Source organism: Lampris incognitus, chromosome 12, assembly GCF_029633865.1.
Source record: "Lampris incognitus isolate fLamInc1 chromosome 12, fLamInc1.hap2, whole genome shotgun sequence".
Lineage (NCBI taxonomy): Eukaryota > Metazoa > Chordata > Actinopteri > Lampriformes > Lampridae > Lampris > Lampris incognitus.
Window position 1 is genome coordinate 6979314 of NC_079222.1, and position 16709 is coordinate 6996022.

The 16709-nt window shown below is 45.6% G+C and overlaps 1 protein-coding gene across 1 annotated transcript in view; it reads left to right on the forward strand.

The window, feature by feature from the left end:
* Nucleotides 1-8360, forward strand: part of vldlr (very low density lipoprotein receptor) — a 104438-nt gene extending 96078 nt beyond the window's left edge. Inside the window, exons 19-23 of the mRNA XM_056291188.1 lie at nucleotides 280-471; nucleotides 2178-2432; nucleotides 5317-5433; nucleotides 6260-6385; nucleotides 8082-8360. Coding sequence (XP_056147163.1) covers nucleotides 280-471; nucleotides 2178-2432; nucleotides 5317-5433; nucleotides 6260-6385; nucleotides 8082-8360 — 969 coding nt within the window. The remainder of the gene's footprint in view (nucleotides 1-279; nucleotides 472-2177; nucleotides 2433-5316; nucleotides 5434-6259; nucleotides 6386-8081) is intronic.
* Nucleotides 8361-16709: the final 8349 nt, after the last annotated feature.

The window sequence follows — 16709 nt, forward strand, 5'->3', positions numbered from 1 at the left end:
CCAGAGGAGGCGCTACTGCAGCGACCAGGACACCCACATCCGGCTTCCCACCCGCAGACACGGTCAATTGGGGACGCCCGACCAAGCCGGAGGTAACACTGGGATTCGAACCGGCGATCCCCGTGTTGGTAGGCAACGGAATAGACCGCTGCGCCACCCGGACGCCCCCAACTAAACAAAACTAACCCACACTTCATTGCTGCGCCGCTGAAGTATCGTCCCGTGATGACGTGTTAAAGGCAAAACCGCAGCGGTGATTGGCTCCGTTCTGGTCCGCAGGTGGAGGTGGAGGAGAACGCGGAGCTGTTTCGCGGCATGGCTCTCGGACCCGCCAGGAGGAGGATCTGGAATATGATGGAGAAGCCGTTCTCCTCAGTCACAGCCAAGCTGATGGCGGTCGCGTCGTCCTTCTTCGTGCTCGTCTCTGTGGTCGCCATGACGCTAAACACCGTGGAGGAGATGCAGTATAAGGTGTGTGTGTGTGTGTCTGTGTGTGTGTGTGTGTGTGTGTGTGTGTGTGTGTGTGTGTGTGTGTGTGTGTGTGTGTGTGTGTGTGTTGTGTATTGACCTTTCAGCGTTATTACAGGTTCATAAAGATAATTGTCATCAAAAGCACCGAATTAGTTTGCCGGGTGGTGTAGCGGTCTATTCCGTTGCCTACCAACACGGGGGTCGCCGGTTCGAATCCCCGTGTTACATCCGGCTTGATCGGGCGTCCCTACAGAAACAAGCCGGATGTGGCTATGTGTCCTGGTCGCTGCACTAGCGCCCCCTCTGGTCGGTCGGGGCGCCTGTTCGGGCTGGGGGAACTGGGGGGAATAGCATGATCCTCCCACGTGCTACGTCCCCCTGGTGAAACTCCTCACTGTCAGGTGAAAAGAAGCGGCTGGTGACTCCACGTGTATGGGAGGAGGCACGTGGTAGTCTGCAGCCCTCCCCGGATCGGCAGAGGGGGCGGAGCAGCGAAGAGCGGGGTAATTGGCCAAGTACAATTGGGGAGAAAAATCCAAACAAACAAACAAATAAAACATCAGTACTAAGCAGTCCATCAGTGTATAAAGTGCTGCAGTTATCTAAGCTGGAATGTGTTGTCTCATATGTCAGATCCTGTGGTGTATTTGTGTGTATTTGATAAGAACACAGAATACCTTTAATAACACAACATAACCCAGGTTTAAAATCCATATTTCTGGAAAAAATGGACAGAATTTCAGTGGGTTAAGATAACATCACTTCTATCCACAACATAATTTACTATATGGCAAGTATTCTGTCACTTGAGTTCTTAATTCTAAGCTCGGTTAAAATGTAGTTGCTCCTAAATAAACCAGTGGATGATACCATTAAAACCCATGTACTGGTAAATGGACTTGATCAGAATGAAAATTAAAATAAAAAAATCCACATCATATACTTCAATAGTGGCCTTGCTAAAAATATCTGATGTGATCAACTCGGATGGAAAGTGTTTGTTGTCACGCCGGGGGCAGGAACTGAGAACCCAAATGCACGACTGGGGGACAGACTGGCTAGCACAATGTCTTAATAAAACAAGCGAACTTACAAAACCGGAAGGTAGATTCAGGCAGCAAGGGAGACTCGAGACGAGAGGTGAAGCGTCACGTGCGACGGTCCGAGGAAGCGCCAGGGCAACCAGGGGGAATACACAACACTGGGAAGCCTATCAGGGTGGTTGGGCACTGGTGAGCAGGACAGGGCAGGAACAGAAAAGCCAATCAGGGAAAGGGGAACAGGTGAGTAAAGCAGGGGCAATCAGGTGAATGGGGCAATCATGGGGCAATCGGGGTTACTCAGGGAAACGGGGTGCAGGTGAGCAGAAACACCAATCGGGGGACGGGGGACAGGTGAGCCTTGATGGCCCAGACCACACAACCATGACGAGTGCAGACATAGACTGAAGGCTATATAGGTACCTACCAGGTACGGACATAGGTTCATATACATCTCAGGGGTGGGCAATCTTATCCAGAAAGGCCCGGTGTGGGTACAGTTTTTTGTTCCAACCAAGCATCTGGTCCAGTAGAGTCTTTGCTGAGGAACTTGATCAGGAGACACAGGTGTGTAACTGCTTGGTTGGAACAAAGACCTGCACCCACACCGGCCCTCTCTGGATAAGACTGCCCACCCCTGATATATCCGATTCTTCTCCGTTCCAGAAACCATCGGGTGAGCTCAGTGGCAGAAGTTATGGCGAATACGTGGAGACCTTCTGCATCTCCTTCTTCACCACGGAATACCTGCTCCGCCTGGTGTCCACCCCAGACCTGAGGCGTTTTGGACGCAGCATGCTGAACACCGTCGATCTGATCGCCATCCTGCCACTCTACCTCCACATGATCCTGGAGTGTTTCGAGGACAATGACACAAACCGACACGCGGGAGACATCGAGACAGTGGCCCGTGTCGGCAAGGTTAAAGGGCAAAGGGCGGGGTTTATGTTTGGGCAACGGTTGGGGGGTTTTGTGTGCCAGTTTTAGGCTGTGATCACGTACAACACTCGTTTGAATACACTTGTAATTTTTTTCAGTCGTGGAAAAGACCATGCAGATGTGCCCCAACCAGACATCTGCCTCAGTCTTGTCGTGGCACATGCGCGTCTCCTCCAAGTAACCAACATGGAACTCAAGTTGGTCTAAACTTAAGCCGTGGTCACATTGCTTGTCAATGTCCCACTCTGGTTGACCGACCAATCAAATTCCCCAATAAGAGGGACGAACATCTGCAGTCCGCAGTGGTGTAGCGGTCTAAGCATCGGCTTTGTGTCGATGCAGTTGCCCACTGGGGACTGGGGTTCGCGCCCCGGTCTCGTCAGATCCGACTATGGCCGGACTCGATGAAGCAGCAGTCATTGGCAACGCTGTCTTCGGGAGGGGGGCGGAGTCGGCTTGTGTTCGTCACGTGAATGCGTCTCTGGGTGTGTCGGAAAAAACAGTGGTTCGGCCTGGAGTCGCCTTGTCACGAAAGTGGGGAGGCATCTCCTTCGAGACTGCCGGCCGGAGAGATGCAGTTGGCGAACGCATGCGGTACGAGGGTGGGTGTTTGAATTAAAATAGGGATCGATTGGCCACTAAATTGAGAGAAAAAAGGGAAAAATCAGAAATAATTTTTTTTTAAAAAGAGGGACGAACATCTTAAAAAGTGCACAATACCCAACACAACAACACAACTGTAAAATATTGAGAAAATTGAATTCAGGGGCAGCCGGGAACCGATGCTGCCGTAGCCAGGAAGCGAACCCGGGTCGACTGCACTAACCAGTCAACTAAAGGGTCCAACCCCTTAGCCAAGGGCTAGCGAGTCTAGTTATCCATGGTCGTTTAACTACCCCCCCCCTCCTTCGGGAAGCGCGCCTCAGCATAGCAGCTCCCTCACGCCTCTGGGCGCACGCACTTCCGATGGCCTCACGGTCTCACCATCCCACTTCTGACACCGACGTAGTGAATTCAGGGGGCAGCCGGGAACCGCCGCAGCCGGGACGCGAACCCGGGTCGCCCGTTTTAACCAGTCAACTAAAGGGTCCAACCCGTTAGCCAAGGGCTAGCGAGTCTACTCATCCGTGGTCATTAGAGTATCTAGAATACATACACATTTGTAAACTACTAATAAGACACGTTAGCCCCCTAGCTAACGGGTCTGACCCTTTAGCTGAGCGGTTAGTGATGTCGCCTTGAGGTGCAGTACACCCCGTATCGAATCCCGAACCGGGCAAGAAAATAACCGGTTACACATTTATCTACAGTTTCCTTTACTTAAGAGTTTTCTCTTCTTTTTCATGCCGTCTATCACAAGACAAAACCTGATCTATCAGGATCCTCCATGCTTTTGTAGTTGGAATCTTGATGGTACGACCTCCCCTGTAAAAATTACGAGGCACATTTTATGTGAAGAGCGTCAATTACTAGAAGACATCGCAGACCAAGTTCATGAAAGACCTTCACAAAGTCATGTTTAGGTTTGACCAACGGTTGAAACCAGGTTTGGGACGTTAAGAGTAAGACATGAGTTTGTGAGAGAGCAGGTATGTTGTTTTTATAGAAGTGGGCACTCCATTGATATTTGGCTGAACATGGCCAACTGCATAATCCAGAAGGCTCAGCAGGAAGTGATGTCATTGTCAGGCTTTGGAGAAAATGTGTTTGTTGCACATCCTCATAAACAGGAACAAGACAGCAAAGTAAACTAGAAACTTGACAACAGAACAGAAAGAATAATGAAACGCTAAACTGATAAACTGCAATAAATAGAAAGTAAATTTAGCCATCATTTTGGTAACACTTTAGTATGGGGAACATAAAAAAGCTTACTTACTAGTGAATTAGTAATGATCAAGATGTCACTTTAGTATGGGGAACATATTCTAAGTAAAAAAACTTAATTACTAGTGAATTAGTGATGATCAAGATGTCACTTTAGTATGGGGAACATATTCTAAGTAACAAAAACTTAATTACTAGTGAATTAGTAATGATCAAGATGTCACTTTAGTATGGGGAACATATTCTAAGTAACAAAAACTTAATTACTAGTGAATTAGTAATGATCAAGATGTGACTTTAGTATGGGGAACATATTCTAGGTAACAAAAACTTAATTACTAGTGAATTAGTAATGATCAAGATGTCACTTTAGTATGGGGAACATATTCTAAGTAACAGAAACTTAATTTAGAGTAATTTAACACTATGAACACTGTAGTTTTGTGTGTTGTTATGTAAGAACAGAGCATATTCATTAAGTGTTAGTAAGGGAGAATAAGTCTTCTTGTGGTACTACCACCATATAAAGGCCATACTAAGCAAAGCATATTGAGATGGTACTACTAATAAGCAATACTTCTGAGGTTATAGAGGGAAAACTCATAGTTAATGGCTTACTGGTTGTATAATAAGGCCATGCAGAATAAGGCATTAATGAGTACGTAATAAAGACCAATTAAGAGCCAATATGTTGCTAATTTGCATGCTAATAAGCCCCTAATTAATGGTGACTACGTTCCCCATACTAAAGTGTTACCCATTTTTCTTCTACTGGCAGCACGTGTGTCTTTGATACTGTAGCATGTTATTGTGTTGTGGTCTATCAATCACTTACATAGGAGGCCATACTAATGAATGATGTGCTAATGAAGGATTTACTTGCCCTTGTTATGCAGTGTTTGCTTCATACAGTATTGGTACCTCTGTTTTCGGTCCTTTTTTGAGCAGTTTTGTTCTGCGCCGTTGCACCGTCTGAGCCTTCCCACTGTTTCTGCTCCTCTGTTTGTGTTTCCCTTTGGTGGTCCTGCTCCTTCGTCAGGTGGGTCAGATTTTGAGGATCATGCGGTTGATGCGTATCTTCAGGATTCTGAAATTGGCTCGTCACTCCACGGGTCTGCGGGCCTTCGGGTTCACGTTGAGGCAATGCTACCAACAGGTGGGCCACCGCAGCATGAAGGTCTCCTGTAGGCTACACACACTGTATAATCACAGACAGAGATTATATTTCTTATTAAAAGGTTGTATTATTGAAAAATGCAACCTGGAGGTAATAACCAACAATAACAAAAATGTTCAGTTTGATTTTTCTTTTATTATTATCTTATTATTATTATTATTATCTTTCTTTTACTGTTTCATAATTATTATTGTTTTATTTTAATTTTATTATTGTTATTTTATTATTATCTTTTCCTTTCATTATGATTTCACTTGTATTGTGTTGTTTCTTCACATAACTGCCACTAATGTTTATTTCAATTCTTACGCTGTATTACAGTGTAGTGACCCTCAGTGTCCAGAGCACATTTTATTTATTGTTATTAATTTGATGTTATCTCGTCATTAATATATCATATGTTATTGTTATTTATACAACACATTCTTATGGTTGCTGATTATTACAAATGCATTGTAATTGAAGTTAGAGAGACACTTTCTAGTATCTCCCTTGTTTTAAACAACAACACCTACAGGCACGCTGTCTTCAAACGTGGCACACAGGGAGTTTAAAAAACGTGTTCGGAAAATAAAATTAATGAAGTTCAGAAGGAAAATATGAACAACATCAGTACAAAAACTGCAGCAAATGAGTTGGTGTGGTCATGCGTGTTTTTTTTCTTCTTCTATATTCCATTCTTTTAATTCATCAATGTTACATTTTATAATGTTTCTGATACCCCAGTGTAAAATGAAAACAAACAAAAAAAAGATCACATTTGTGATTGGACAGTAATATTAAAGTCGTTTGTGTCTTTGTTTAGGTGGGCTGTTTACTCTTGTTTATCGCCATGGGCGTAATCATGTTTTCAGCCATGGTGTACACAGTGGAGCACGATGTCCACAACACCAACTTCACCTCCATCCCACATGCCTGGTGGTGGGCCACTGTGAGTTCACACACACACACACACACACACACACACACACACACACACACACACACACACACACACACACACACACACACACACACGGCATTCATCATTTACCTACAACAGAGCAGCATGATACACCTGCAGCATGGTACACCTGCAATATGGCACACCTGCAGCATGATACACCTGCAGCATGATACACCTGCAGCATGATACACCTGCAGCATGGTACACCTGCAATATGGCACACCTGCAGCATGGTACACCTGCAGCATGGTACACCTGCAGCATGGTACACCTGCAGCATGATACACCTGCAATATGGTACATCTGCAATATGGCACACCTGCAGCATGATACACCTGCAGCATGGTACACCTGCATTATAATACACATGTAGCATGGTCCACCTGCAATATGGCATACCTGCAGCATGGTACACCTGCAGCATGATACACCTGTAGCATGATACACCTGTAGCATGGTCCACCTGCAATATGGCACACCTGCAGCATGGTACACCTGCAGCATGATACACCTGTAGCATGATACACCTGTAGCATGGTCCACCTGCAATATGGCACACCTGCAGCATGATACACCTGCAGCATGGTACACCTGCAGCATGGTCCACCTGCAGCATGATACACCTGCAGCATGATACACCTGCAGCATGGTCCACCTGCAGCATGATACACCTGCAGCATGATACACCTGCAGCATGGTCCACCTGCAATATGGCACACCTGCAGCATGGTACACCTGCAACATGGTCCACCTGCAGCATGATACACCTGTAGCATGATACACCTGTAGCATGGTCCACCTGCAATATGGCACACCTGCAGCATGGTCCACCTGCAGCATGATACACCTGCAGCATGGTCCACCTGCAGCATGGTACACCTGCAGCATGGTACACCTGCAGCATGGTCCACCTGCAGCATGGTACACCTGCAGCATGATGTTCAGAATCCACATACGATGTGGAGGACAGCTCTCTCAGTCTCTCTGCTGTATCTCTGTGTGTGAGTACAGCTCTTAGCACACACACACATAAGCACACGTGTTTACTCATCCACCATCTTTCTCTGTCTTTCCCTCTCTTCCTGTACAGACTCAGTCCACACTGCGGAGCCTAGGGTTTATCAGTTTTGCCTTCGTGTCAGATTACACTGTGTCACAACCATCTTTCTTAACACCAAAATGGACACAGAACCTTGAACCTGGGTCCCTGCAAGATTAGCCTACTACTTAAAGAACACTCTTAACCTGACAATTTTAGATAGTTTCACCTTAAGAAGCAGAATCACAGGATAGGGCGTCCGGGTGGCGTGGCAGTCTCTTCCGTTGCCTACCAACACGGAGATCACCGGTTCGAATCCCCGTGTTATCTCCGGGTTGGTCCCTACAGACACAATGGGCCGTGTGTGGTGTGTGCCCTGGTCGCTGCACTAGCGCCTCCTCTGGTCGGTCGGAGCGCCCGTTCAGGGGGGAGGGGGAACTGGGGGGGAATAGCGTGACCCTCCCACGCGCTACGTCCCCCTGGCGAAACTCCACACTGTCAGGTGAAGAGAAGTCTTATGTGTATTTGGAAGCCACATATTACTCTATTCATTGTCCTTTGTTTTTACTTTCTCCTTTGTTCTTTTTCTTCTTCTTCTTCCTTTTGTTTCTTTTTCTTCTTCTATGATTTCTGTCTGGTCAGGCGAGTATTTCCACAGTGGGCTATGGCGACATGTTCCCTGAGACCAACCTGGGTCGTGTCTTCGCCTTTGCCTGCATCTCTTTTGGTGTGATCCTGAACGGCATGCCCATCTCCATCCTCTACAACAAGTTCTCCGACTACTACGCCAAGCTCAAGTCTCACGAGTACACGGCGGTCATCAAGGCCCGTGGGAAGGTTCACTTCGCCGGGAGGGCTGCCAAGAAGTTCAGCAAGTGCTGCGAGGACGTGGTCAACCCAAGGCCTTCCCCACCCCAGTGACCCCTCTAAACATTAACCCAGAGCGGTCGCCTCCTCTTTACGTGTGTATGGACACGCTTCTGCAAGTCACTTATACGTGTTCACTGACACGTATCTCACAGATGCCGCTAGGGGCGCCCTGTAGCCTACTAGGTCTGTCGTGACCATGGTGATGACGCAGTAGAATGTCAGAAATATTGAGCAAAGATGGCGGAGCGAATGTTCCCGACTGCTGTCTTTGCCAGCTTCTCCCAGAAAGTACAGCTGTTTAACCTCTTCAGTGACGTCTGTCACCGCTTTAGAGTGACATACACGCTCCCTTTTTATGACACTTGCTGCACTTCCTGTTCATTGCAGGACACTTCCGCTCATCGGTGTGCTGCGTCTCGCCGCACCTCCCGCATTCATCTACTATGTTGGCTGCAGGACTGCTGCCACCATGACGCTGTCCGCCCTTTTTCTTGCACCCCCCAGTGGCCAGAAGACGGGATTGCGGCCCCAGTGGCAACTAATACGTGTCCATATACACACGTATTTCGGTCTCGCTAAAACGTGTCCTCTGACACGTACGTATTGTGACGTAGTGTAGAGACCCTGCTTTTGAAGTAAACTGTGAGTGGTTACGTGGGATGAACATGTGGAGAACGACGGATGGAAAACAGAAAATAATGCAGACAAAAAAGTAAAAATGGATTTTTCTGCAGGAAGCGAACCCACGTCTAAACTGCTGAGACCAACTGAGCTGCCCTGAAAGCTCAGTTTAACCTGAACCACGTGGTTTCAGACTTACTGGTGTAACCGGTTATTTTCTTGCCCGGTGCGGGATTCGATACAGGGTGTACTGCACCACAAGGCGACATCACTAACCGCTCGGCTAAAGGGTCAGACCTGTTAGCTAGGGGGCTAACGTGTCTTATTAGTAGTTTACACTGGTATAGGTTCAATCATAACCTAATGTGGCAATCGCATTAGTAAAAAAGTAAGTGAAGATTTGCTTGGCTTTTGGCTTTTGTGACTGAACGCTAGTTAGCGAGCTACCGAGCTAGTTAGTGTAAACTACTAATAAGACACGTTAGCCCCTAGCTAACGGGTCTGGCCCTTTAGCTGAGCGGTTAGTGACGTCGCCTTGTGGCGCAGTACACCCCGTATCGAATCCCGCACCGGGCAAGAAAATAACCGGCTACATTAGCGAGCTACCGAGCTAGTTAGCTTTAACTAACTTGCTAGTGTGGAGTTAGAAAACAACGAGACAGGAGACGTGAGAGTAGACGTAGTCGAGGTAGTTTACTAGCTCCAACTTAGCATGTCATACATTCGACAACGACGCTCTACTCTGAACCGGAAGCGGAAGTGCATTATCTGACCCCTCGCCTCTTCCCTTAAAGGTACGCCGTCCTCTTAGGTGAATGTCTCTCGTTATATAAATGTGGGTCACCACCGCTAGACAGATCATTTTGTCGCCTGGCAATTCAAAAACAGGTACAAAAATATGACCGACAAATCGAGTCTCACAGCTGAATGCAAGCCAAGATGCCTCCTTTTTTTACTTCATCTTTGTCCTTTTTAGATGGTACAACTCTGGGCGGTGGGAGACAGACAAAAGAAATCAGTCAGGAAGTATTCCTGTTGAGTGATGGAGCAAATTCGGTGGTCGGAGTTCAACATATAGCTTTGCAATATTGCTTTGCAACCGGAAATCATGCGATTTCGTTCCCCTTCGCACATTTTTGAATGGAAATTAACTGTATGCAAAGCACAACTTGGCACACTTTTCTGCTGATGTGACCGCCCCTGGAGGCTGTGACCGCAGCAGAAAGTGGCAGAGCGAAATTCCTTCGCATTGCCTTGCGAAACAGGTGGGGCACGAAGCTTGGCGCCTAAAAACACTGACTACAAACCATGCTGCATGTTTTTTTGTGGAGCAATTTCTATTTTGGCAGAGCATGGTAGTATAAAACTGGATGGTTCTAAAATGATTGCTGCCTCTATAGCTACCCTCCTTTGTTGTTGTCTGTGTCACTCCTGTCAGAGTTATTTGTTCATAAATCATCAAGTATGCACAAATACACCCACAAGGAGTTACTTGACATCAGAGAAGGGTTACATGGAACTCTAGATTGGCAACACCCACCCATTCCTGAGGAATTATTGTCATCCTGCCCACCGGGGTACTTACACAGTCATGCACCGGGTGGCTGCAGATGAGCCGGGGTTGTATAGCCCCCACTACTGGCTATTCTACTCTCAAACGTCCAATCCCTCGTGAATCTAATGGTAGAGCTCCTACTCCTGATCCAAAAAAAAAGAGAAAATAAGGGGAATGCTCAACCCTCTGTTTTGTTGAAACCTGGCTCGACGATAAAATCCTGGACTTTGTCGTAACCCCACCAGGATAGACCATCCACTGAGGTGACAAGTCAGTTAACATTCATTAGTTAAATAGGAGGTGGCATCTGCTTCATGATTAACCACCGATGGTGTATTAACTACAGAATAGTACACCAGTCATCCTCCCCTAATCTCGAGTTCCTCACTATAAGCTGCAGACCCTTCTATATCCCACAGGAATTTGCCTCTATATGGCCGGGCGGCCTGTCCAGGGTGTCTCCCCGCCTGCTGCCCAATGGCTGCTGGGGTAGGCTCCAGCATCCCCACAACCCTGAGAGCAGGATAAGTGGTTTGGATAGTGGGTGGAGGGATGTCTTAACCGGTGTTCACATCTGCCCCCTAGCTCAGTGTTTCTCAACCGGGGGTCCGCGGACCCCTAGTGGTCCGTGGTGTAATTGCAAGGGGTCCGTGAAAATAAAATATCTTTAAAAAAAAAAAGATCCTATGACATTTATAGAAATAGGATTATTTTACTCAGATGTGACTGAGACCTTTATCTACCTAAACTGTAAAGGGTAACAGGACTTTTTTCTCTAATTACATCTGTTTCACAAGTGTCATTTATTGTATTTTAATAGGAGACCTCGCTCCCGTTTGCATTGTTAAAAGTTACTGCATAAAAATTCTGTTGTTACATATATCGGAAAGTTACTGAATACATATTCTGTTTTGTTACATATATCTGAAAGTTACTGAATACATATTCTGTTTTGTTACATATATCTGAAAGTTACTGCATAAGAACTCTGTTCTGTTAACTATATCTAAGTTACAACTGAAAGCTCTTATTTTTGCCCCAAAGAGTGAATAAATGCTATAATGCAATTTCAAATGCAGTTTCTACTGTTTCTATCAAATTGCAACCCCCCTCCCCCAAGATCAGGTGGAGGGGTCCTCAGGGTAGATCAAAAATACGCAGGGGGTCCAGGACCCCAAAAAGGTTGAGAATCACTGCCCTAGCTAACACTAGCATTGCCATTAGCGAGTTAGCTCATCAAATTGCCAATACAGAAAGGAGATATCCAGGATCTCCTATAACAATTCTGGGCGACTTCCACCACACAAATCTCTCCTGTGAGTTTCCCAACTATAAGCAACGAGTGACTTGCCCCACCAGAGGTGCAAATATTCTAGGCTATTGCTATTGCACAATAAAGTCTGCTTACCATGGTTTCCCAAAAGCCCCACAGATACAGTCTGGTCATGTGATGCTGCGCCTCATCAAAAAGTACAAGCAAAAGTTTAAAACAGTTCAATCCAAACCCAGAACTGTTGAAAGCTGGACCGAAGACGCAGCTGAGACTGAGAGATTGTTTTCAGTGAACTCTCTGGGACGCTTTCAAATCCACGAGCGACTCCCTCGATAAGTACACAAAATCTGTCAAGTCAATTTTATTTGTATAGCTTATTATCAAAAATTACAAATTTGCCTCAGTGGGCTTCACAGCAATGCAACGTCATGTCCTTAGACCCTCGCATGGAATAAGGAACAATTCCTTAATAAAAACAAAAACAAACTGTGATGCCTTCCATATGGTTCTGTGTTGAGAGCTGCATCTCCACTAAAACCGTCAGATCATTTGGCAACAGCAGCGACCAATTTTCTGCAAATAATTGCAGAGCAATCTGGAAAAATCTGCAAGGGATGACTAACTGCAAACAGTGGCGCCCCCAAGGGGTGGCCAGGGGTGGCCATGGCCACTCTGATACTATCCCTGCCCCCCCCCAGCCACGAGTCGCATATGCAGAATATGCTTCTGATTATGCATAATATGCTTCTATCTGATATCTTACATTAGGTGCTGTTCATTTAAATCAATAATGTATATTTTTCTTAACTCTCATATTGACAGTTTTCCACTAGCCTATACAGTATACTACAACAGCAGCATAGAATTCCTGAAATTCAGTCATGGCTTTTGGTTTTGGTGTGCCACCCCAAGATTTTCAGTGGCCCCATTTGCCCCCCCCCCTATGAAACATTCCTGGGGACGCCACTGACTACAAAAAAGACGCCCACCGGCTGTGGAGGACGACCCTGAACCTCCTTGAGTTTTATGCTAGTTTTGAAAACGTTGGCACAGCTTCTGGCTTACCGCCTCATCCCTCCTCTCTCCCCCTCCCTTCACCATCCCGGAGGAAGAGGTGAGGACTGTGTTCAGAAGGAGCAATAAAAGGAAAGCAGCAGGGCCTGATGATCTCTTCCCTGCTGTACAAAACTACTGGGTGGCACAGTGGCCCAGTGGTTAGCACTGTTACAGAAATAAGGTCCTGGGTTCGAATCCCAGGCTGTCCCAGGTCCTTTCTGTGTGGAGTTTGCATGTTCTCCCCTTGTCTGCGTGGGTTTCCGGGTGCTCTGGTTTCCTCCCACCATGAAAGACATCCATGTTAGGGTTAAAACTCCTGTCTGTGCCCCGGAGCAAGGAAATAGAAAGAAGAACTGAAGTTGGTCCCCGGGCGCTGCACCACAGCTGCCCATTGCTCCTATACAATAGGATGGGCTAAATGCAGAAGACAAATTTCATGGTAACTGAACAGTTGTACAATGACAAAATAAAGGGGTTTTCTTTCTTCTACTAAGCTTCTGTGCTGACCAGCTGGTGCCTGTATTTACCGACATCTTTAATACATAAAGTCCCACAGTGCTTTAAACAATCCACCTTCCTCCCAGTCCCCAAATCCACCAATATAACAGGCCTCAATGACCACACACCTGTTCTACTTACATCCGTGGCCATGAAATCATTAGAGCACCTGGTTCTCGACTACCTCAAATCCTCCGTACCATCCCAACTGGACCCCTATCAATTTGCCTACCATGCCAACCAGTCAGTAAATGACGCCATCAGCCTGGTACTCCATAACACAATACAACATCTGGAGACCCCTAACACCTACGCATGCATCCTGTTTATTGACTTGGGCTCAGCATTCAACATAATAATCCCCTCCACACTATTCTCCAAACTACAGGATATGAACATCAACCCGGCCATAAACCACAGGATCATGGACTTCCTCAACAGCAGATCACAACACCTCCAAAACAATGGAAATAGCCATTGACTTCAGAACAAAAACAAGACTGCCAAAGAATCCACCCATATCACTGACCAACCCATAACCATGACAGACTCCTTCAAGTTCCTCAGCACTGCTATCTGTACTAACTTAAAATGGGACATCAACACCAAGCCCATCATCAGAGAGACACAAAAACAACCGTAGAGGGTCAATAAACAGCTACTGGTCCAAAACAGCTACTGGTCCGAATCCATCATCAGAGAGGCACAAAAACAACTGTATAGGGTCAATAAAGAGCTACTCGTCCAACTTTCAACTTCATCCCCTCCTAACCATGACCCCTGGTACCCCTTAATGACTATGCTATTGTTGGCATGTGTATTCCATATGTATTTATTTAATGTATGTATTTATGTTGGGAAGTTGGGTATGATAATATGGGGCTACAATGCTGTACTGTAAACAAATACCACCAACCTGGTTATGTAGCAATAAAGTTTCTTGAATCTTGAATCCTAGAAACAGCCCCATCAGAGGTCACTACAACCAAAGCAGGTCTGTCGTTGGTTGACGTTGCAAATTCGATTGTCACCAAATGTGATGCAAAGTGATCACGGTGAATTCGGTTCACAACCAGAAGCACATTTACTTGACAAGTCAGATCCATTGATATAAAGTGGATTTGCCTGAAATGTTCGCTTTCGTCAATGCTGATATGAGTGCAGCCTAAGTCCTGTGTTGCATTCCTTCCTGCTCTCTTTTTCAAACCGTCATTAATTTTCCAGTGTGCTGTATAATAAGCCTGACATAACCCAAAAACAGCCTTTTGAAAAAAATCATAAAAATAAAATCATGTTGTAACCGGTTATTTTCTTGCCCGGTGCGGGATTCGATATGAGGTGTGCTGCACCACAAGGCGACATCACTAACCGCTCGGCTAAAGGGTCAGCCCCGTTAGCTAGGGCTAACGTGTCTTATTAGTAGTTAACAGTCGTCACCCTGTCCCGGAAGCGTGCCCTCGCGCTTTGTTATTCCCGCGCTCCGAAGAGACTCCTGAGGATCTGCACACTTCCGGATCCCACCGCTGCCACCAATGTAACCGGTTATTACCTTGCCCGGGGCGGGATTCGATACGAGGTGTACTGCACCACAAGGCGACATCACTAACCGCTCGGCTAAAGGGTCAGACACGTTAGCTAGGGGCTAACGTGTCTTGTTAGTAGTTTACAGAACTTTGTGGGGGGGGGGGGGGGGGCACAGACCTGCCGTTCCCCGAATGCTCCTAAAATTGCATATATTTGTATTAAAATGAGTTTTAGATCAATGCACCCAAAATAAGTTACGATAAGACCTACCTAAAACCACCACGAGCAGTCAAAATGACCGCGCGTGGTTTGCGCGTCACGTCACTATTTATGACGCGTGTTGGTCACGTCATTTCCTTCGCGGAGTTCGCCGCTCTGTCGCTAGTAGTCTTTAAGTTCCGGTCGTTGTTCGGGACTGTTTCCGTTGCTTATTTTCAGTTCTTTTTTTTTTTACATTTCACGTTTTATAGGCCTTGTTACATTTGTTAGATTAGTGTTTGTGTTTTCCGTTTTGTTTTTTCAGGTAATATTTTCACTTTTTCAATTTTGCTACTCCAGTTCGCCCATGTCTCTGTGAAGTTTCAACTGTTTAGAAATAGTGTTACAGTTGTTAAAATTTTAATTTTGGTGTCAGTCGTTTCCTAACAGACATACTAACATACGCAATGCATTAATATCTCAGTTTGGGTATTTATCTCGACAAGATATAGAGTTTAAAAACCGGCGGTCATTTTGACCGCCCATGGTCGTTTTGAGTAGGAGTGAAATCCCGGTCGTTCTAGTGTTAATAGTGTTGACCATTAACTAGTTTCAATGGCCATGTGTACTATTCACAAAGGATTTTCGAATGTTTGCCATTGTAACAAGATCAATAATCAATATTATTAACTGGTTTTAATGTTTTGGCTGATCAATGTATCAGTTACTTTCATATTACTGAACTCATTTTACTTGAACCCCTTGCTGACAAAGTAAATAACTTTATCATTTGTCTTATATGTTATGAGCACCAGGTTTCATGCTTTCTAAATGAATAAATGTTGTCGAATGATACCATGTTTATTTTTGTAAATGTGACAAGAAGGGAAAAAAAGACCAATTTAGAACCAACAAGTCTGTTGTCAAAAGTTTTATTATATCAGCCGCTCATCGTGCAGCTAGGACAAGTTACATACTCACAACTTAAAATATTAGAGAAAAGAAACATGATACGGAGAACATACTGGGTCACTCGCAACAACTTTCTTCTCCTTAATGAGAAAATAAAGAAAATATTTGGACAATATTTCATGAGATTTTCTGTTACTTTTCACAACGGAGAGGACAAAAACATGCTTAGGCTCCAGAAATCACAACTTCCTGTTGAGAGTTTTAGGGAATGTAGGACTTGATTCAACTTGACATCTGTTAAGGGGTCTCCCCCGACACCCCAATTTAAAAGCAAAAGCAACCATTGCATTAACTCTTGTGGACTGGTAATTGCCACCTTTAGCGACTCTTAACTTGCAGATGCTCTTTGGGGGAAACAGGTCAACTATGTGAGGCGGGGGTCTGCACGTGCAGGCAGGAAAAGAGCCATTCATAAATGTGTTGGGGAGGCTGGCTGGTTCAGTGGTAAAAGAGAGAACCCCCCCCCCCCAAAAAAGGGCCTGATTTTAACAAAATCCAAATCCTACTTTACTGCCCTTGAACAAGACACTGGACCCATTATCAGCTCAGTAATTGTCAATCACTCCACGTCAGAAAAATAACGTCAATATCACCTTGATGCATGCTCAATGATCCAGGTCAGAAAATCCCAGGAAGTATGAATCAGTTCATCTGGACACAATGTTACTGAGAGAGACGTTTAATCACTCATCTAAGTGACCGC